Source organism: Anguilla anguilla, chromosome 14 (genome assembly GCF_013347855.1).
Source record: "Anguilla anguilla isolate fAngAng1 chromosome 14, fAngAng1.pri, whole genome shotgun sequence".
NCBI classification, from domain to species: domain Eukaryota; kingdom Metazoa; phylum Chordata; class Actinopteri; order Anguilliformes; family Anguillidae; genus Anguilla; species Anguilla anguilla.
The window spans coordinates 26,454,289-26,477,111 of record NC_049214.1 but is presented as its reverse complement, the minus strand read 5'-3'; the positions used below and the strand labels follow the sequence as shown (position 1 = coordinate 26,477,111).

General features: G+C 46.4%; 2 protein-coding genes across 4 annotated transcripts; both read left to right on the top strand.

Moving 5' to 3' along the window:
- The first annotated feature begins 1,672 nt into the window (after positions 1–1,672).
- LOC118213110 (heterogeneous nuclear ribonucleoprotein K-like) lies at positions 1,673–13,972 on the top strand. The gene is made up of 15 exons (XM_035391803.1): positions 1,673–1,829; positions 3,526–3,637; positions 4,713–4,810; positions 5,394–5,450; positions 6,425–6,468; positions 7,635–7,707; positions 8,475–8,588; positions 9,246–9,374; positions 9,599–9,912; positions 10,672–10,714; positions 11,370–11,385; positions 11,583–11,615; positions 11,769–11,836; positions 11,927–12,096; positions 13,076–13,972. Exons 2-15 carry the CDS (start codon positions 3,577–3,579, stop codon positions 13,104–13,106), a joined length of 1,251 nt encoding a protein of 416 aa, XP_035247694.1. The 5' UTR covers positions 1,673–1,829; positions 3,526–3,576; the 3' UTR covers positions 13,107–13,972.
- Positions 13,973–14,455: 483 nt separating this feature from the next.
- LOC118213111 (guanine nucleotide-binding protein subunit alpha-14-like) lies at positions 14,456–22,119 on the top strand. Of its 3 annotated transcripts, none has more exons than XM_035391806.1 (7): positions 14,456–14,765; positions 16,752–16,933; positions 17,944–18,098; positions 18,440–18,568; positions 19,303–19,432; positions 20,043–20,196; positions 21,167–22,119. In XM_035391806.1, the coding sequence occupies exons 2-7, from the start codon at positions 16,790–16,792 to the stop codon at positions 21,355–21,357; spliced, it is 903 nt and encodes a 300-aa protein (XP_035247697.1). In that variant the 5' UTR covers positions 14,456–14,765; positions 16,752–16,789; the 3' UTR covers positions 21,358–22,119. The 3 variants fall into 3 exon arrangements, with proteins under 3 accessions (XP_035247697.1, XP_035247695.1, XP_035247696.1); XM_035391804.1 differs by having other exon boundaries at positions 14,456–15,068; XM_035391805.1 differs by lacking the exon at positions 14,456–14,765 and adding an exon at positions 15,839–16,080.
- The last annotated feature ends 704 nt before the right edge of the window (positions 22,120–22,823 follow it).

Genomic DNA, 22,823 nt, shown 5'->3' with positions numbered 1-22,823 from the left:
AAGGGAGAGAAAAACAGCAGAATTTTTAAAGATGCACATAATGAAAAACAAATGCAGACTATCTGATTATTTAAATCATTTTTGACAGAAATGTTTTGTTGTCCTTGGAGAGTCTGTGTCTGAAAAGCGAGTTACTTACAGAATAGTGTCCCACAGCACATCTGCTTCTGAACGTACAAATGCAAAAATTTAGTTCTCAGGTCAACTAATGGTGGGCTATTCTGTGTCCGATAGGTACAGTTAAAAAGAGAGAGAACAAACTACTTTTAGTTTCTGTGCACCCTCACCAAAATTTCACAGGAGCGCAATTTCTCCATAAGGAGAAATGTACCTCTTCACTAAAGCAAGGTCTTATAATACTGCTTCCCCAACCACAGAAAGACATGTTACTGAGGAACAACATCATCCAATGACGCTCCTTAACAATGATTATAAGGTACTTGCAGCTACATTTGCTAAATGTTTGGAAAAATGGATTGGGCATAATTGTTCATGGGTCATAATATAATTTCAGGAATGGTCATCATACTGTATTTGAAATAATATAAAAAATATCATTACTATCAAATAACTTATTTGATTTCTGGTTGTTACTTGATGATAATCTACTGATTTTGTTTTATATATTTCCATAAGTCCTTTAAAACAGTGAGTCATAAATTAATTATCGACATCTAGATGTTTTTCAATTTTGCCAGTTTCTTGATTGATCTGGTTGAGATTTTGCATAATGGGAATAATAGTTCTGTTAAACTCAATGAACAGTTGCCTGCCTCATTCCCCCCTTTTGAATGCTAGCTCATGTTGTACTTATTACCTAAATGTTACTATTTGGACAAGGACTAATTTTACTCCTTTACATAACCTAACTGTTAAGATCATCCCTGTTCTGTAATGCATACTGACTCTACATTAAAACATGTTCTGTATGGTTGTCACATGTACGCAGATTTTTAATGCTGCAGGCAAATTGCTCTTTGGAGACAATAAAGATCTACAGAACTAAACTGAGTGAAACAGATTCTCTTTAAAGGAGTTGAGTTCAATGGTAGGCTAATGGAAATACTTCAGCAGACAATACTATCTAATTTTTAAGAAACAGACCTTAAGCTCGCCAGCTCTTTCTGTAATAGCAAAAACGAATCCTAATGTAAAAATAAAATAATAGAATGGGAAAAGTTTTTTTTAAATAGAAATATAATGGCAGTTCGTCATATTCCAGTGAAAGGCACCATATCATATGTATTGACGTTCAAAAATAAGGCTGTATGACGATTGTCTACAATTCCTTTCCGGTAATGGTACTAAAAATACATTCAGTAAATGGCTAGACTTAGTCTCTTGAATAGAGCGTTTTAAATCAGTGTTTTTCATAATACGACTATATTATTGAATACATGTGAAAAAAATCTGGTTTATACTCCCACAAGATGGCGACAGCATTTCACGTAATGCAATGACTGCATTTTATCTAGTGTGCATATTTCTATGCCCGTAAAATACAGAGCGCTTACGGAAGCGCTACGGTGAATTACTTTGATTGGCAGGACTTGTACCCTATAATTGTACTCATGGGTCCAGTTTGCACCAATCACAAAGCTAGGCTGTGCTAACGTTAACTCAGCCAAGTTTCACAAACGCTGATCCTGGATCAGTGTATCCAGGGTTTACGCAAAACGTCTAGTCTAGGGGTAGAGTACTGAATGAAATGATCCTGGGTCGGCTGTTGGGGACACCACGTACCAGGACGAAAGTTGAACGGCATCAAGGTTGATTGTACTATTTGTCGAAGACGGAATCTGCAAAGGGTGAACGGAGTCTCGAAGCAGGTCTGTAAGAACAAGAACATAAGCAAGCTACCTAAATTGGCATATTCGACATGAGATTGAATATGTATAATTTACGTGTTGCAGTAGGGAGTAAACAGCATGGATTAAAGTTACTCGCGCGCTGCTTAAACGTTGATTTAACATGGTCCCGTCTGAGGCTTCGTAGCTAGCAAACGTTAGCCAAATCAATGGCTCATGGTGGTTGTGATGGGTTTTCGTCTCGGCTGTAGCCTATGTTAATTAATATTATATCTAATCGATGTTCCTAGCAACAGCAATCGCTTCAGGTATAAAATTCAGTGCACCCCAGCTAAATGACTGTGTCTGTGGTTATTTAATATTCGTCAATTTAACGCTAGTCTCACTCAAAATGAAGCTAACGCTAGTTTGCTGTTCCTGCTAGCTAACGATTGGCCTTCTGGTTAAGTGGGTCTTACAAGACCTTCGTTAACCCTAATTTTGGGGAATGTCTCAAAATTATGCCAGATCGGATATCTATATCGGTAACGTTAGCTAACGAGTTGGCAAATTAGTAGATTTGGTATGCAATTCCGAGACCGACTAGCCAGACAGGTATCGATAAATGCGCACAGTTTTGGGGCGTCAGTTAGGCCTAAGAGCTAGCTGGCTAAGCAGCTAGCAGCTCATTCATGTGCAATCATTGTCTGTGTAATGTCTTTCTAATTCCTAACGACCAGAAAATGACTGCCCATTTTAAAAGTGCACGTTAGTGCATCCCAGTTATTTTGGTAGAGCACCGTTGTATTTTTGTGAAATGTAACCACGATTTCAGTCTGGGATTATACAGTTAAGTGTCCGACTAAATAGCCGTCTAACATATAGTTAGCTATCTACGTAGTTGCGTACCTGCCATGGGTGATTAGTATCCCGCTAGCTAATGTTACTGCAACAATAACAAGTGAGGCCAACGTCCATGCTTGTTGATCTGTATTTCGGGTTCCATGTTCGTACATTAACCCCCCGTAACTTGTCACACAACTCGACGGGCTGGCCGCTAAACATGCGAGCAACCTGCAATATCGTCGGCAACTGTCCTCCCCGTCTTTCACCACTGCAGTTTTATTCAGAGCACACCTGTCCAAGTGTTAGAGCTCGCGTTAGCTATGTGGGAATGGGATTACTATGAACAAGGGCTTTTTAATAGTCTAACTACTTGTAATTATACTTTAACGTTAAATTAAATCCAACTGTAGTTCCTGTGTTTGTGCTAGTGTGAACCAAATAGATCAGTGCTCACTTACTTTTCAACATATTTCAATATTAATCATGAAAATAAAGTAGAATTATGGCTAAGATAGCTAACTATAACATAACGTTAAAAAGATTAGGATACCTCATAGCATTTTCTGTACTAATACCCGTCGAACCTTTTATTAATTGGGAGGTGATAACCTGGCAGACCAGCTATATTACTTGCAATACTAACATTACTAGTGCAGAATTTAATTGAGTTAAAGTTAATAATGTTGCATTTAGTTGTTAAATATCATTTAATGCCGCAGTTATAACAAGGGTTAGCTAACTAGCTTGGTACATTTAACGCGCATATGAACATCCGTCCTACAACATGACCCTCATTTGAAAAGGCTACATTTTGCCTATGCTGTGGTGTCATACTCGTTAAATGTTGAAGCTAAAACATTTCTTTAAAAACCTTATGGTCGTTCCCCCCCAGGCGTTTGACGGAGAGAAGTGGCCAGCTTCATTTCACTGCTCTTACAGGACGATGGAGACTGAACTCGAACAACAGGAAGAGGAGACTACTTTCAGCAACACTGATACCAACGGTAACGCGCTCTCTACATGTCACAGTTCCACACCTAACCGGGGCTTTATTTTTTGCCGGTTGGTAACATTCAGCTACTAGAATATGGTTTATAGCACCGACTCGCTCTCTCGCTAGACTTAGTATTTTTATACGAGCTGCCTTTGTTCCTTCTTTATTTGCGGTCAGGTATATGACCTTGTGCACTACCTCCGTCCTAAACTGAAGAACGGAAGGGTGCACATTGTCTTTGCTCCGGCTCTTGGACTCGGTTGTTGCTGCTGCTTTTGTCTGATGCTTGAATGGGAATGGAGGCAGAACAAGAGGGTTTTCGGTCACTATGGCAATAACATAAGCACACTTTGGGAGTGCTGCAGGATACAAAGCATACCAATTATATCCAGTGCGGTAGTTTGCATATTTTCAGTGGGCAGTGGGTACAGAATTCAAGCCTTATAAACTGCGTTTTCAGGGGAATCATCTTGAGAGGACCGGAGAGAATGTTTTTGATCGTAATTTGAAACGCTGAGCATTGTGTTCCAAGTGTTACAGTTTAAGATGGTATGATGTAAATCTTAACATGTTAGATTATGCATGATGAGAGATTGGGCTGCCTGCACTAAAATGGCTGTTGGGTTTGTAGAGGGCCTCGTTTTTTGGGATATTTGTTACATTTTTGTTACTCGTTGCCACAGTCCTAATGGGTCTTCTCCCTCATGTACACAAGAACAGGAGGATTGATTTTTAAAACTGGCTCACAATTTTCCTTCATTTTGGATGGATGCAATTAGCAGTAATATTCCCTTGCCGAGCACTGGGCTTTGCAATTCGCATAACAGTTTCTGCAAGTGGATTCTGTTGCATGCTCTGCTTATATATTTACTTCCGTACCCCACACCGTGTACTACGTCTGATTGGTTCATGGAATCCAATCAAGATTTACCTGGTCCTATTATCTCTCGGGCTTGTCCAGCCATCCTATAGGCTGACTGATTAGATCACAAGGGCTGTCCCATTTGAAGAGGTGGCTTGGTTTCAGATGAGCTGCAGAGCTACAGGTTTCAGGCGAACGGTAACACTGGAGGTTCTCCTTGCAGGGAAACGTCCAGCTGAGGACACAGAGGAGGAGCAGGCCTTTAAGAGGTCCCGCAACACAGACGAGATGGTGGAGCTCAGGATCCTACTGCAGAGCAAAGTGAGACATCTCGCACGCTCGCACACACTTATGCTCTCCTGCACGTGCACGCTCGCACGCACACACGTTCACACGCACACTCGCACGTGCGCACTCACAAACACGCTCGCACACTCACACACGTTTGTTCGCACTTGCACGCGCGCAGTCACGCATGCTCGCACAAACTTGTGTACGCACACTCACACATGCAGGTGCTTGCTTGTGTGCATGAACACGCGCACACACACACACACACACAGATGCGTACACACCGATTCGCGCACATGTACATTCACTCCCTCTCTCCGACTGGCAGTGCACACGCAGGCTCGAGCACACGCACACACACACGCACACACGCACACACACACACACACACACACACACACACACACACACACACACACCGGAAGCCCGTCCGCCGACTGTAATTGTGCAGCCGACGCTCCGCTCTCCTGAAAGCGCGCCGGAGCGCTCGCCGGAACGTCGGAGCGGAAGTCGCGCTCCGGAACTGTGCGAGCGCTGGATCGCGACGCGCGCGCGGTTTGCGGCTCCGGCGCCGAACGGGCGGTAAACTTGCGGCTCCCCTTTCTCTCCGCAGAACGCAGGAGCCGTGATTGGAAAGGGGGGGAAAAACATCAAAGCTCTCCGCACCGACGTGAGTACTCTGGCTGGGGGGGGCGAGCGCCCTGGGGGGGGGTACCGGAAAGGTCACTACATTAAAAAATAAAATTAAATGAGAGTAACTGCAATTTACTCCCTTCAGATAAACCCTTTCCAGATTTAAATGTTTAAAAAAGGAGAAAAACAAACGTATTGTCCAGGCAGCGATCAATGACATAGGCAAACACACATTCCTGTATGAGAGTGCAAATGTTTTGCATGCTTATGTATTCTCAGTTGTCAATCACAGTTCTGTAGCTGCGGACAATCGGTAGTCCAGTGTTTTTTTTCCCCCCGATTTCCCGAGAGCTGTATCTGTCTTCACAGACGTGGGGCATGGTTAGCTTAAGCTCCCCCACTTCCCTTAACCACAACATTACACTACAGGCATTTAGCAGACGCTCTTATCCAGAGCAACTCACACAACTTTTACACAGCATTTACTTTGTATCCAGTTATACAGCTGGGTATATACTGAAGCAATGCAGGTTAAGTACCTTGCTCAAGTGTCCTACCGGGGAATCAAACCTGCAACCTTTAGGTCACAAGACCAGTTCCTTACCCATTATACTACACTGCCGCCCACTACGTCAGTCGTATCTACGACTACCCAAAGTCGTGTCAGCCTGTCGTACTCACACAGCGAATTCAGGGAGGAGTGCAGCGTGTATTAAAATGTATTCCTCTTCCCCCCTCCTCCCCACCCCCCCCCCCACTCCCCCTCTCCCTCTCCCCCTTTATCTTTTTATTTTTGGCCCCTCCTCCCTTGGCCACGTTCTGGATCTGCCACGCCCCTCCTGCGTTGCCCACCTTGACGCACCAACCATCCGCCCCCGAACGCCCAACCCGACACCCCCGGTTGGCCACGCCCATAAACGTGCCCCTCCCCAAACCATGGGCGCCTTACTTGACATCTCGCGATCGAATGCCCTTGCCCAATGCCAACCTCCACCGACCCGACCCCTGCAGTACAGTGCCAGTGTATCAGTCCCAGACAGCAGTGGCCCAGAGCGGTATGTCCCATCGGTTTACTCCCACACTGCCTGATTTAGAACAGAAACCAATGTCTGTGATAAACCTGCCTTTTGTTTCATTTCAGCATTCTTAATATAGTGTCCCCGTTTTTTCAGAACGCTCTCCTGTTCCATTTGACTTATTATTATTATTTCATTTGTTTGTTTTCAGTTCTTTCATTTAATTTTTTTGTCTTATTCCCCCCCCCCCCCTTCCCCACCCCCCATTTAAATTTAATTTTCCTCTCACCGAAGTGTTGAGTCAGTTTTGCCCGCACGGAGAAAAAGTTGCCAGCTCTGCTTCTTTTTGAATGGAAGGAGCACAGCTTTTGAAGTGTTGCATTTTTATTTTATTGTTTTTTTTTTTTAAAACCATGAAATGTTGAAAACGTTCTTTCTCCCTCTGTCCTTGTGGCCCCTCCCCCCCTCGCTCCCCAACCCCTCTGCGCGCCCCTCCCCCCTCCAGCCACTCCACCTGCCCCCCCCCACCCCCACCCCCCACCCCAACATCACCTGTCCATAACGTGAGGAGAATCTCGCTGGCTCTCTGCCCCCTCTGTCACTCATCACAGTCTCTCTCTCTCTCTCTCTGCTGCCTCTGTGTGGTCTCTCCTGTGTGGTCTCTCTCCGGGCCCTCCGGCGGGTCCCTGCCCTCCCCCCTCCCCTCCTCATACCCCCCCTTCCCCCGCTGTACAGTGCTCACCTCTGGCATCCTCTCCCGCCCCCCCGATTGGTCACTCTCTGCTGTGAGACGCCCCCCCCCCCCCCCTTCCCCCCCCGCCAGCGTCTCCACGGCAGGGGAAGGGGAGGGGAGGGGTGGGGCGGACGGGGGGGGGCGGAGCTTCTCCCAAATTGCTGGTGGCAGGACGGCGGAGGCCGCGCGGCCTGCTCTCTCGCCCGTCCGCGCGGGCGCGCGCGTTTCCAGAGAGGTGGCGGCGGCGGCGGTGCATGGGCGTGTCTCATTCTCTGGTCCCCGTTTCTCAATCCGACGCCTGTCGCGCTCCTCGTCTCGTGCTTTCGTTTTGTTTTCGTTTGTTTCGTTTGTTTAAAAAAAAAAATTGTGTTCGAGCGAGGCTCGGTGCCGTGGGTTCTGAACGCCCTCTCGTTTCTCTTCCCTGTTTCCTCCGCGAATCGCCTCCGCCGTTTTTCCTCCCCCCTCCACAAAGCATTCTGAGCGTGTCGGCGGACATCGAGACCATCGGAGACATCCTCCTGAAGATCATCCCCACTCTGGAGGAGGTAAGTGTGTGCGTGTATGCATGTGTATGCTAGTGTGTGTGCGTGCCCATGTGTGTGTGTGAGTATGTACGTGCATTATTCTGGTATACATGTAGGTGACACTTTAACAGTACTTTGCTTTAATGTGTCAGCCCTGTGTGTCTGTGTTGCAGTACCAGCAGTGCTATAACAGGGCTGTGTCTGTTGCTGTGTGTCTGTGTTGCAGTACCAGCAGTGCTGTAACAGGGCTGTGTGTCTGTGTTGCAGTACCAGCAGTGCTGTAACAGGGCTGTGTGTCTGTTGCTGTGTGTCTGTGTTGCAGTACCAGCAGTGCTATAACAGGGCTGTGTGTCTGTTGCTGTGTGTCTGTGTTGCAGTACCAGCAGTGCTATAACAGGGCTGTGTCTGTTGCTGTGTGTCTGTGTTGCAGTACCAGCAGTGCTGTGTCTGTTGCTGTGTGTCTGTGTTGCAGTACCAGCAGTGCTGTAACAGGGCTGTGTGTCTGTTGCTGTGTGTCTGTGTTGCCGTACCAGCAGTGCTATAACAGGGCTGTGTGTCTGTTGCTGTGTGTCTGTGTTGCAGTACCAGCAGTGCTGTAACAGGGCTGTGTGTCTGTTGCTGTGTGTCTGTGCTGCAGTACCAGCAGTGCTGTAACAGGGCTGTGTGTCTGTTGCTGTGTGTCTGTGTTGCAGTACCAGCAGTGCTGTAACAGGGCTGTGTGTCTGTGTTGCAGTGCCAGCAGTGCTGTAACAGGGCTATGTGTCTGTTGCTGTGTGTCTGTGTTGCAGTACCAGCACTACAGCGGCATTGACTTTGACTGTGAGCTGCGGCTGCTCATACACCAGAGCCTGGCCGGGAGCATCATCGGGGTCAAAGGAGCCAAAATCAAGGAGCTGAGAGAGGTGAGTGGGGGGTGGGGGGGGTGAGGGGGAAGTGCATTGTAATACGGGGGGGGGGGGGGGGGGGGGGGCTGGAGGAGGAGGTGCGTTTTTAAGTGGTTGATGAGTAGTTGGAGGTGTTGCTTTCTCAGCATTGAGTGGAATAAGAGAAAATGAGAAATGTCTTTTAGAGAAATGAAGAGGGATCAAACAACAGTTAATAATACTGCTGGTATACTTGTCTCTAGAGTATCTACACTGGATTAGGGGTCCCCAACAACAAGGCCTGCTGATTTTTTTTTCCACTTAAAATGGATAGCCCATTCAGACCCGAGAAGCCGAGTGAATTGAGTGATCTGTGATCGGCTGCTTTAATTGATTGCAGTTCGTGGCATTGGGGCTTCAGTGTGCACCCCACTTTGCACTTCAACCCAGATTGCACCCCCTGAATTATAACTAGGGCTGGGTTATATTCCATTGAATTGTTTTGTAAAAATGTCATTGTCAGTTTTTTTTGAGGGCAGTAATGATCCTGCTGCCATGTGATGGCAGTTTGTCTGTTTGTCAGTATTTTTTCCTTTACGTGTACCTGATGCATGGGTAAACGTAGGAATTCAGAGGCCACACGAAATGCGCTGATGCTTTACGGAGGTGGTGGGGTGCTTTCCTGTCCTCTTGCAGAACACCCAGACCACCATCAAACTGTTCCAGGAGTGCTGTCCCCAGTCCACGGACCGGGTGGTCCTGGTGGGGGGGAAGCCGGAGAGGGTGGTGGAGTGCATCAAGGTCATCCTGGAGCTGATCTCCGAGGTCAGACATTCTGGAAGTTACTACTTATCGCCATGACACTGTTTTTTTGCCGATGTCACTGTTAATTAACATATTAAACCACGCCCACATTAAACCACACCCATTGGGTAGGAGTGAATTGCCCTGGTGAATTATGACGCTGGGTTGGTCAGTCGTTGTCCGTTGGGTTACCGTGTTCGAGGTTTTTGACGCGACCTCTCCCCCCTCTCCCCCAACCCCCGCAGGCCCCCATTAAAGGCCGCGCCCAGCCGTACGACCCCAACTTCTACGACGAGACGTACGACTACGGCGGCTTCACCATGATGTACGAGGAGCGCGGGCGGCGGCCCATGGGCTTCCCCATGCGCGGGCGCGGCGGGTTCGAGCGCATGCCCCCCGGCCGGGGCGGGCGCCCCATGCCCCCCTCCCGCCGGGACTACGACGACATGAGCCCCCGCCGCGGCCCCCCTCCGCCGCCGCCGCCGCCCGGCAGGGGGGGCCGGGGGGGCAGCCGGACTCGCAATCTGCCCCTGCCCCCGCCCCCGCCCCCCAGAGGAGGGTAAGAGAAGCTTTGCGGTCTCCGCTCTGACCCGCGTTCCCTCAGTCCACAGCGCTCGCTGCAGGGGTGCACAACAAGGGCCAATCCGTTTCAGGATTTTGCGCGGACATTTGCCGACATGTATTTAATTAGCCCAATCGTATCTTGATCTGATACGTGCCTGTAAGCACCAGCTACAGCCGCAGGTCGCAAGCGTATCCTGGAGATTTTCACTGTGCTCAAGTACAGGAGTGAAGCAGCGTGGTTTATAGAGCTGTCAGAAAAAACGATATCTATGGTAATCGGTTGGAACAAAAACAAGCACGCAGATCGGCCCTCCAGGACTGGAGTTGTGCACCCCTGGCGTTACTGCCTGTTGATAACATTACCAACACGCCGGACTGCTCCGGTCTTGCAGTTTATATCACAAAGTAATATCGCAGGGTTAGCGCTGGTTAGATTTTTAAATGGTGCCCACAGTTAGGAATTGGGATTGAGAACGTCACATGGTCTCGACCGACATTACGTCGTAGGAGCGAGATGACGTTCCCGGCGAACGTTCGACGCGTTTTGTTCGCACGGTCGCCGAATTCTCTCCGGTCGGGATTCTCCCGGTTTCAGACCACAGGAGGCCAAATGCGAACGCGCGGCTGTTTTTTTTTTCCTGTACAAAATGGCGGCCGGAGGCGCGGCGGCGTTCGAGCGGTGCGAGAGCGCGCTCCCCGCGCGGCGGTTTTAAAGAGCGCTAGTGCTAACGCGCGTGCGCTTCCTGTGTTCCAGGGGCGAGAGGAGAGGCAGGCCGGGAGACCGCTACGACAGCATGGTGAGTAACCGCTCCTCCCCGCTCCTCTCCGCTCCGCACAGCCCAGCACGGCCCAGCACGGCCCGCCGCCCCCTTCGCGCGCCGCCCCGGCTCGCCGTTGCTAGGCAGCCGGCTCTCGATTTATCGTCGCCGTCGTCGTGGATACGGAGGAGCGGTCGGAGCGTAATCGCGCTCCGCGGGCGCCCGCTCCCCGCCGCTGCCTTCACCAAACGCCGCTCACATTTGTGTGTTCCAAACATCCCACATTCCTGCTGGATTTGTGTGTGTTGAGAGCTCTGCACTGACATGTTCTTCTCTCTCCCCTTCCCTCTCTCTCTCTCTCTCTCCCTCCGTCTCTCATCCTTCCTGTCTGTTCCTCTCTCTCCCACTCTCTCCCCGCTCTTCTTCCCTCCGTCTCCCTCCCTCCCCCTCCCTCCCTCCTTTTCTGTACTCTCTTGCTCTCTCTCTCTGTTCTCTCACCCTCTCTGTTATCTCTCATCCCCTCGCTGTCTCTTCCCCTCCCTCCCACTGTTCTCTCTCTCCCTCTCTCCTTCTCTCTCTCCCCCCTCTCTCTCTCTCCCTCTCTCCTTCTCTCTCTCCCCCCTCTCTCTCTCTCCCTCTCCTTCTCTCCCTCCCCCTCCCCCTCCCCCTCTCTCTCTCTCTCTCTCCCTCTCAGAGTGGCGGTGGATATGGTAAGTGTCCTTCAGCACAGTCCGCACACACAGATTAACTCCCATAATGCCGGCACCATACATCCCCCCCCCCCCCCCCCAAGAGACACTCAGACTGTACTCCCTGCAGATTTGTGACTGTGTGTATGTTCCAGATTCTGTTCTGACATGATTTCCTGCCCCCCCCCCCTTCTTTTTGTTCTCCTGCTCTTTCAAAGACAACAACTCGTCCTGGGAGCCCTTCCAGTCCGGTGAGTTGAGCGCGTATCAGATATCACGTTTAGCGGTGTTAAGGTTGGAGGTGCGGTACGGCGCGGCCTCTGTCTGAACGGGGGCACGTTGCCGGCCGCGTCCCGAGCGCTCGAACCCACGGCTAACGGCCCTCGCCTTGTCCCCCCCAACAGGAGGCCGGGGGTCCTACGGAGACATGGGCGGCCCAGTCATCACCACGCAAGTCACCATCCCCAAAGACGTGAGTGCCCCCCCCTGCCCCGCCCAACCCGTCCCGACCCCGGGCCCGCACCGTAGCCGCCGGCAGGCCGCTAACCGCTCTCTCTCACAGCTGGCGGGCTCCATCATCGGGAAGGGAGGCCAGCGGATAAAGCAGATCCGTCACGAGTCGGGGGCGTCCATCAAGATCGACGAGCCGCTGGAGGGGTCGGAAGACCGCATCATCACCATCACCGGCACGCAGGACCAGATCCAGAACGCCCAGTACCTATTGCAGAACAGGCAAGTGCTGGACGTGCTGCGCGAGCGATCGTACCGGTCCCTCCCTTCACGCCTGCACCCCCCCTCCTCTCCCTCCTCCCAGCTCCTGCCTGCTGTGCCTCTGTCTCAGTTTCTCTTTCTCCTCTGCTCAGCGTTTCCTCTCTGTGAAATGGCTGTATGGTAAGGCTTGGGGGGGGTGGAATTCCAATCGGTGTTGAAAGTGAATTGAAATGAATTGAGAGGGGGGAAAGGCCCAACAGGAAGTGGGGTGTGCCGGCCTGCTTCTGTGTGGAAGACTAGTGATTTTGTTGTTTTCAGTTGGATGAATTGACAACAAATTCCAGTCTGCCCCACGGCACAGGCCTCTCTGCATCTGCAGCATTTCACAATACTAACCCCCTGTACCCCAGTAACTAATCCCCTGTACCCCAATAACCAACCCCTGTACCCCAATAACCAATCCCTTATACCCCAATAACTAACCAACTGTATCCCAGTAACTAACCCCCTGTTCCCCAATAACTAAACCCCTATATCCCAATACTAATCCCCTGTACCCCAATAACTAACCCACTGTACCCCAATAACTAACCCCTATACCCCTATAACTAACCCCTGTACACCAATAACTAACCCACTGTACACCAGTTACTAACCCCCTGTACCTCAATAACTAACCACCTGTACCCCAAAAACGAACCCCCTATACACCAATAACTAACCCCCAGTACTCCCAATACCTAACCCCTCATACTCCAGTACCAACCCCATACCCTAGTAACAACCCTGTACCCCAATAACTAACCCCCATAACCAAATACTAACCCCATATACCCAAATAACTGTCCCTTTTCTGTCACCTTTCCTCTCCCTATAGTTCCCCTTCTCTCTCGCTCGCTCGCTCTCTCTCTAACTCTCTGACTGACTCTTGTGAATTCTCTCCCATTTTATTCATTTCCTTATTTGTTTTTGTTTTTTTTCTCACTGTTTTATATTTCAGCGTGAAGCAGTACTCCGGTCGGTTCTTCTAACGGAGAGGAGTGAGAGTGAAGGAAAACAGCCCTGCTTCTGTCATAAAGAGAACATTCCTCTGCTTTAGGTAGACGCAGCCCCCCCCCACCCCACCCCCACCCTGCTTCTCCATACGCCGTGCGCCATTTTAACTCTCTCACACCTTCAGCTAAATGTGTGGAACTTCACTAAGGCAGTGGAACGACTGCGTTTGATTTCTTTTCTCCACTTGGTTTTGTTTGGTTTGTACCGTTTCTGTAATTAGGATAAACTTGTGTGGTTGTGTGCGTGGGTTTGTATGCGTGCGTGGTTGCGTGCGTGTGTGGTGCGTGTGTGTGTTCACTATATGGGCAAAGATGTGGCCACAGCTATTTGGTGCGACATGCAGAATATAATTGGTCCTGTAACATTTTATTTTTAAATGTACATTTAGGAAAATGTACTTCTGCTATTTTAGTTAAAAGGCTAGGGGCTGTATAAATGTAAATATACAGTAATTGTTTCTAAATGTTTTATAACATTTTATTTTCCATAAGGTTGTCTTTTTTTCTTTTCTCCTGTGGGTAATGTTTTACTGTATTAATTGGACCAAAAAGAGGGGCGGGGCTTTGGTGACGATTGCTGCTCACTGTTTTTTCGATACAGCATGTTAGGTCTGCGACTATCATTCAGATTTAATTTCTGCCATTTTGGCGAAGCCCATTAGTCTTGCTGAAGCTTGTTTTCTATTTGTGTACGTGAGCATTTTTTAATATTTCGGACAGGGCCTGCGTATTGGTCCCACGGGGAGCTGAGGTGCCTGGTCTTTGTCATGTTTGTAATTCCATCTCTTCCTCTGCCTTTCTGCTGTAGAGTTTGAGTAATAAAGACTGTGCCACCTTTTAAACCATGTGCCTTTTTTATTTTTTTTATTTATTTATTTGTTTGTTTGTTTTGAGGACACAGTTTAATTTCAGAGTATTTAGCAGGTGAGTCAGCACGGATCACAACTCCAAAGAGAAGAACCTAAACATGAACAGCTGTTACATGGCAAAACCATTGACGTTCTCAAGAACCTTGGTTGCAATTTGAATCAGTTAATTTAGGCCACTAAGAAGTGCGCACAAAGATAAGAATAAATTCATGGGAAGAAAAGGCCTTTCAGCCAACATATCATCTGATCCAGAAAATCATTCTGCCCAGTCAGATCTTGAAGAGTCGACTATAGTTCTGTGCATTGATACGTCTGAATTAGTGTGTCCTTGTCTCCGTGTAAAATTTCTGGACGCAAGTCTGTAAACCAGAGATGTATGTTTTTGTCTGGAGAAGAACCCAAGCGCAGGTTTACAGTATTAGCCATCCATTTGGAACACACGCGTAATCTGATCTCATGTGCTTGCCCATGAAGCATTTAGCACGTGTGAAGATAACGGGTTTTCACACGCGCCAAACTTTTGAAAACTTTTAAAATGTCATTCAAAATATTACGTTTGTTTCAGTGTAACGTTATTTATGTGATGCATCAAGAAACGAGGTACGATACCGCTCATAACGTGAAACTGTCATCTGTCCGCACTCTTGCTATCTGTACTTTGCATCTCTTGCTGCACTTCGTTTAAATGGTTCACAGGATGCTTGTGCTGAATTTTCCCCACGCGCCTGCGACCTACCAGGAAGGGCGCGTCCGGAGCGCAAAGCAGGTAACCTGTGAAGCGTACGCGGCTTCTCTGTGGCACTTGAGCTCCAAAAATACGCTCCATTGTGTTCACCTGAGAAGCGACCCAATAAAAATCGGATTGATGGTTTAGCCTAGATTTATCACACGCGTTTTGATCTGACCGTAAACTGAGTTTTGTGAGGTTTACATTTTCAGCCTAAAAAAATGGATGATTGCTGCATGTCATCGGATGCAAGAGAATGTCAGCGAATAAGTAAAGAAATCGAAAAGCAGTTAAGACGCGACAAACTGGATTCACGAAGAGAACTGAAGTTGCTTTTATTGGGTGAGTCCAGTTCCTACCGATAACGTTAAAAATGAATAGAACAATCTGCAATAGATAAATCCGTCAACACACGTAATCATTGTAAACGGATAATTGTAAATACAAGTTTTGATAAATTATGTTAACATGCAGCTTAACCACCACTTGGAAAGAAGCCTAAGTAACGGGAGATATATCGCAAGGTAAAGCTTACTTTTGGGAAAACTTCGCTACTCTTCCTTGATTTGTGAAAATATAATTTAATCCAGCGAAAGGTAATGTTGACCAAAGAAATTCTTTTGTTATTTTCAAAGCACTTCAAATTGTTTTCAAATGGACTATGGGCTTTATTCCTTTAATATTGAATGGCAAAAAATCCCCAATAAATTTAGTATCATTACTGAAAGCCACATTATTGCCACTTAAAGCCGAATTGTTCCATGCTATGTTGGAGATTTTGCACATATTTTTGTTTATGTTAAAAGGAAATGAAACTTGAATTTACTGCCAATTTTCTGGATCACGAACCCTATCACCGCTAGCTCACGAACGCGGCGAGGTACGAATTTAATCGCCGCCTGGGATGGTTTCAGTGGTTTGTGTGAATTTGTATATACTAGTACATGCAGCTCTAGGAGGGCTTTGTAGTCATCGTCGTCACCGATCCATGTGACACACGGAATTAGCACCATTGGTAAAATGATGTCAAAATATTTTATCATACGCATATTAGCATGTACGCGCGCTTACGGATTGACATACTGAGGCGCTTGACTTGCCTACCTTGTGCGGCTTGGTTAATTTAAACTTGGTCCCCTAAAGGGATTATGGTTTGACCATATTCTATGACTAGGCTATATTCTTTCTCATTATGGAAATACTGTAGGCTACATGCAAAACCTGTGGAGGCTGAGGTTGAGACAAAGCTTTGTTCATTAAGGTGGTGCAGTGGGTAGCACTGTCGCCCCACAGCAAGAAGCTCCCAGGTTTGAATCGTCAGGTAGACTAACTGGGGACTATAAATTGCCCGAAGGTATGAGTGTGTAATTGAATTGTGAGTGAATGGTGTGCGTGACCTGCAATAGATTGATGCAGTGCATGCTTTGGTACGCTGGGTTGGGCTCCAGCACCCCCCGAGACCCTGCCCAGGATGTATAGAGAGCGGGTATAGAGAATGGATGGATGGAAGATAGAGAAGAATATTAAGGAATAACAGTGTATGCAATGCAAGGTTTAAACAAACTGTCAGTCCGGTCTCTCTAATATATCTTCATCTCAGAACTGTTTTTGTTCATGGTTAATCCTTAAGTCAGTCATGCATCTGAAAAGATAACTGTTGAAAAGATAAAATGCTATTCTTTGCGCAGCATTTTAATAAAATAGGCCTATATGTGGCACGGTTGTGTAGGCCTATATAATACAATTTATTAGAAGGCACACAATGTATTGATTAATAGGACTTAACACAAAATAAATTCAATGTGGGTACATTCTGTTAAATTGTGTTTTTGAGTTCTGTGTGGGGATGGTGTGGCCCGTGGTGGTGGGGCCCAACGTGAGATGTTTTCACCGTGGCCAAAATCCCTGACAGTGCCCCTCATTATGGATTTTAATCCAGTGCGCATTTACTGGGCCGGGGTCACCACGGCAGGGTACGCAGTAGGCGGAAGATCTGCGCCATGAGAGTGTGTTCTGCGTTCTCAGGTACCGGGGAGAGCGGCAAGAGCACCTTCATCAAACAGATGAGGATCATCCACGGCTCGGGGTACACACTGGAGGACAGGCGGGGTTTCACCAAGCTGGTTTACCAGAACATCATCATTTCAATGCAGGCAATGATCCGGGCCTTAAACACCTTCAGCATCCCGCTTGAGAGCCAGAACATTGTAAGAGTCTCCCCTTTCTCCCGGCGTCCAGGACAGTACTCATGAAGCAATAAAGTCCTACCTCCAAAGTCTTAATACTATCCCACCAAGCAATGATATAATATGAATAATGGGCCTCATTCACAAGATTTCTCTTAAAGAATTCTTACTTTCGTTCTTAAGAAAAGTTCCTATGAAAGACCAAAGTGGGGTTCATGAAACATGTGCACACCTTTTTTTTTTTTTTGCATATCCTGGTGATGCATATCAGGAGGTGATGAATGCCTGCTGTTCATAAACAGGAAGTGCATGCCTGTTTATGTAGATTTGCATGAGGAAACACTCACGCAATCCCATAAACGGCATGCCGACTTCAGAGTTGTGTGCAAAGGTCAGCCATGCATCGCTCCCTGCAAACGCATCTGCGTGGCCCCAAGAAGCTCTCTCTGCCCAGGCAAGGGTTGGGTTGCTAAGTACTCCAAAAATCAGCAAAGGTGTTGGGTTTGGCTGCATGCTTGTGGGTATTATCAATAAGCACCATCAATTGCTTTTATCAATAATAGAAATTAATTACATTTGTTCCAACAAGGTTGTAATCAACTAAAACTAAGATGAAAACTATGTGTGAAAAAACATCATAAGCTGAAAGAAAAATAAAAACTAGTTTTAAAAAAAATGAAAACAAATCGTATGTACCAAAGAATAAATTCAGAAAAAAATGATGAATGTGAAAATGTTCTTGAAGGTGATCATAGGCACAGGTAACAATCAAATCTGATCATACCCATGTTTTGTGACTGTGGCCCAAATTTTCCATGACAATTTTAGGAATAAGAGTGATACCTGTATGTCAGTATGCATGTTTGAGTCCTCTCTGAGCTAGATTTCTCTGACTTCTGCCGGTTCTTTGGTTTTTGTCTGAAAATCACGACTCGGTGGGGTTGTTGATTTATCCAAGATGGCGGAATGTTTGTGCTTGATGTCGAAGGCTGGTGCTCCGCGGGACACTCCCTCTGTTCCTTTTTTTTCAGTTTTATGCGGAAATGTTGAACGAGCTGGACGTGGGTAAGGTGAGCGCGTTGCAGCCCAAGCACCTGGATGCCATCAGACACCTGTGGAAGGACCAGGGCATTCGGCAGTGCTATGAGCGCAGGAGGGAATACCACCTGTCTGATTCCACCAAATAGTCAGTACTATTCCTCAAACGAAAACACACCTACAGCACAGTCCCGCATATCAAACCCTATTGGCACCTGAGGGTCATATCTGACTTGAGGAAACATCTAGAAAACAGGATGCAGTGATACACATACAGTTACAGTAAGCACAGCCAAAGCTATTTGAAATATCAAATGCATCACTTAATTAAAGTAAAATATTTTTTTAACGTTCTGAAAAGCCTACTTGGAATTATAAAGCGTAAACAATGAAAACAGAACTTTAAAGCTTGACGTGACCTAACGTAACCTTCCTTATTTCACATTCTGGACACAATTTGGTGACCAACAATGCGACTGTATATCGCAGTTACCTGAGCTCTCTGGATCGGATCGGGAGCCCCTCTTACATACCCACGCAGCAGGACATCCTACGGGTCAGGGTTCCCACCACCGGGATCATCGAGTACCCCTTTGATCTGGACAACATCATCTTTAGGTACGCCCCTCACACCCACGTCATCACTGTCAGATAGAGACAGATGGATTAAGGAGTTAGGAACGGGAGAGAAGGAAGCAATAACTGTAATAGCTGTGAGTAACATTGGAGCGGCAGTCGTGTGAACGAATAACAGACTCACAGGAGTGTGGGGAATGACGGAATAACAGCCTTGAATTAAATGACAGTGGTTTGGGGAGTGAAATCACGGTGACAGTGTAGGGCGGTTTACAGAAGTGTGCCTCTTATCAGACCCCCCCCCAAAGGAAAACAGACTGTTTACTGTGCTGACAGGGGGTCAGAAGGGTGTGATAAAGAGACAGCGCTCAGTTGTACAACATCCTACTGGATCAGCATTATGTAAAACATAGGTTCTCCACGTACAGTGTAATCATGTTTGGTGTTGTTGGAAAACTGATGTCATGGGGAGCAAGTTGGTGACTCAGCCACAAAGGTTAAGTGGGTGTGATAGGCTTACAGGTAGTGCAAGCGGGATCAATTATGTTACTGTTTTGTAACAGATAAGAGATGTTCCATGATGAGAATAAGATCACTGTTACAGATATTACATATACAGATGTTCCATGATGTTCTACAGCAGTGTGGAATATTGTCACAGGAATATTTTGAATAACATGAATGGTGGGGACAGGTGAAATAATTTCATTTGCGTTAAAAGGGTATAATGTAGTCACTGGAAAGATGAGAATTTGGCTGTTTTGGTATGTTTGCAGGATGGTGGATGTGGGAGGTCAAAGGTCAGAGAGAAGGAAGTGGATTCACTGTTTTGAGAAGGTCACCTCCGTAATCTTCCTTGTGGCACTCAGCGAATATGACCAAGTCTTAGTGGAGAGTCACACTGAGGTGAGGCCATTTGATACAACCAGGACTGATAGATCAGTGAATATGACCACGTCTGCTCGGAGTGTAAAATCAGTGAATATGGCCAGGCATGTTGGTCCTATGGCTCGCTTGCTCCCTGTTCTCAAGAACAGCTACAGTGTTCGCCAAAAATGTGGGACTCCATACACAAGTGGGGACTTCATCAAAAAACAGCTGTTTCTGTAACACATATACACACAAAAATACCATGAAATATAAGCTGATTGTACTTTTGTCTCGTATTCATCTTTTGATCTCAAATGTATTAAGTACCCAGCAAAAACCCCAGATTTCTCTCTACTGTTTCCATACAGCAGACATATTGGGTGAGGGACACATTTTTTGTTGTTTTGGCCCTCCACTCCAGCACATTGGAGTCAAAATAAGTCAATGAATATGAGGTAAAAGTACTGTCAGCTTTAATGTGAGGGAATATACGTCCATACTGGGCGACCTCATGAGGAACTATAGTCCTTTTTTATACATAGACCCCCCAGTTTGAAGTAGACATTTTGAAGTGTGTGTAAATGGTATGAAGGTACAGTGTGGTTCTGCAGGTGTATGACTTGGCAGATGTGTGTCTCGCCTTTAGAATCGGATGCAAGAGAGCAAGGCGCTCTTTCGAACCATCCTCACCTCCTCCTGGTTCCAGGAGTCCTCCGTCATCCTCTTCCTCAATAAAACCGACCTGCTGGCGGAGAAGATTGCGTATTCGCATCTCGCTGACTATTTTCCAGACTACACAGGTGACTCATTTTGTATGCCCATAAGTGTGTGTGTGTGTGTGTGTGCAGGACCACCAATGTATTTGAATGTTTATGTGTGTGTGTGTGTGTGTGTGTGTGTGTGCATATGTGGATTTGGGTGTGTGTGTTTGTGTGTATTTGAATGTTTGTGTGTGTGTGTTCATGTGTACTTGAATGATTGTGTGTGTGCGCAAGTAAGTGTGTGTTATTTGTGAGTGCGCGTATGCACGTTTCCATGTGTATGCTTGTTCGTCCAAGGAAGCACACCTGCACATGCATACTTCCATGTACACATAAAGTGGGTGTGTATTTCAGTTTTTTCATAATTGGCCTAAGCATGGCCTCTGCAGGGAGGGACCTCAGTTTGCTGGGAGTACATGTTTCATAGTGCACTAGCGATCCCCTACTGTTCAATGGGGTGCCGCAGTCTGCTTGCACAGGCTACACGTGAAGCGTTCTCCACTGACTCAGCTTAATGGGAGGGCAGCTGAGGGAAAGAGACAGTGGAATGACACCACCTGTTCTGTTTGGAGAGTGCGTGCATGTCTGAACTCTCCTTCACTGACAGGAAAGGTTTCAGTAATTAGCGCTAACACACTAATTTGGCGCTCCAAACTGGGAGAAAATAGGGTTAAAAGAAAAAAAAGCAAGGTTTCCGTGGTCGTGAGCACTATGAATGAGCACTAACATACACTCCAAAATTGGCATGCAAATTGGGAGAAAATAGGGCAAAAATAAAAAAGCAAGGTTTCTGTGGTCATCATTGGCTGTGAAACTAATGTGGAGAGGACAGCATGAGATTGAACCACACCCAGTAATAGTCACTACCGTTGCTGCATGACAAGAATGGCAAGATCATAAGTCTAAATAAAAGGCAACGATTTTCCATTTACAGAAATCTATTACCGTTGCATAACAAACCTTTAAAATAATATGTGTTTTTGATGATGTCATAACAATTTATCTGTAGGGCCCAAAAAGGATGCGGAATCTGCAAAATATTTCATCCTGAAGATGTTCCTGGAACAGAATGTGAACAAGGAGAAGCGGCTCTACTCCCATTTCACTTGCGCCACTGACACAGAGAACATCCGCTTCGTTTTCGCTGCAGTGAAAGATACTCTACTCAAGCAGAACCTCAAAGAGTTCAACCTGGCATAGAGGACCGTGACTATTCATTAGTTCGTTCATTCTCTCTTCCAATATAAGATGCTGTTCTTGTTCCAAAGCAACCATCTCGATGTGACCAACCAAATAAACAAGTGGAAGATTCTCTCCCTGATCAATATATTAAATATCTAGAATACAACTAGTGCTGTGCCAGGCTATTACCTACTGCACTGGCGGTCTACTTCCATGTTGTCTTCACTAGTTACTCCAAATATATTTTTCGCATATTTATTTGATATGTAAGTTGAAAGTTATTGAGTGTCTAACTAGTAAGGTTTTTTACTATTATAATATTACTGAGATATTTCTCTGAATCAATTTTTGTAACTGAACTTTGCTACTCCAACTAGTTATATTTGTGAATTGTTCCTGGCTAGATTGCTAGCTCTTTTCTACTTGCTATAAGCTGGGTAATTTGTACCACCATTCATTTTACACTGATCAGGACTGTAGATGCTTGTAAGTGTCGATGTCTAGTATAGACTGTGAGGAAAGACAGTTTTATTCACGATATCCCAGGGTGATTTCTAAAAATTCACAAAATTTTCAGCCAAATATAATGCCCCCCAGTAAAAAGCTGATATGTCACATGATCTCTCTCTTGGTGTCCCTCAGAGCTCAGTTTTAGGGCTCATTTTGATAAGCATATATGTGCTAAACATATATGTTATAGATTCAAGGGCTACATATTAACACAATTTGTGTACAGTCATCTGCCCATTAATCTTGCATGTAATAAATGATATTTTTACACACTGACTATTTCAGTCCACAATAATCTTTTGTCTTGTACCTACATTGTAAAGCAATTATATATATTGGATTGGAAATGAAACGGTAAATATGAGGTTAAAGTGCAGTTAAAGTGACACCTTTAATTTGAAGGTATTTACATCGATATCCAGTGAACTTTATAGTAATTAAAGCCCTTTTTATACATAGTCCCCCGTTATAGGGGAGGAAAATTAATGGGAAAATTGGCTCAACTGTTTCTTGGCCAGCTGTGTGTCTTTGCAGCATTAGTTCAAGCACAAAACTCTAGCAAAAGATCAAGGGTTGATTCTAGGTGTGTACGTTGCTGCACAGATATCCCCTCAGCTGCGCAGATATCCCCTCAGCTGCACAGATTTACCCTCAGCTGCACAGATATCCTCTCAGCTGCACAGCTATCCCCTCAGCTGCACAGATATACCCTCAGCTGCACAGATATCCCCTCAGCTGCACAGATATACCCTCAGCTGCACAGCTATCCCCTCAGCTGCACAGATATACCCTCAGCTGCACAGATATCCTCTCAGCTGCGCATATATACCCTCAGCTGCACAACTATCCTCTCAGCTGCACAGATATACCCTCATTCTGCACAGATTTACCCTCAGCTGCACAGATATCCCCTCAGCTGCGCATATATACCTTCAGCTGCACAACTATCCCCTCAGCTGCACAGATTTACCCTC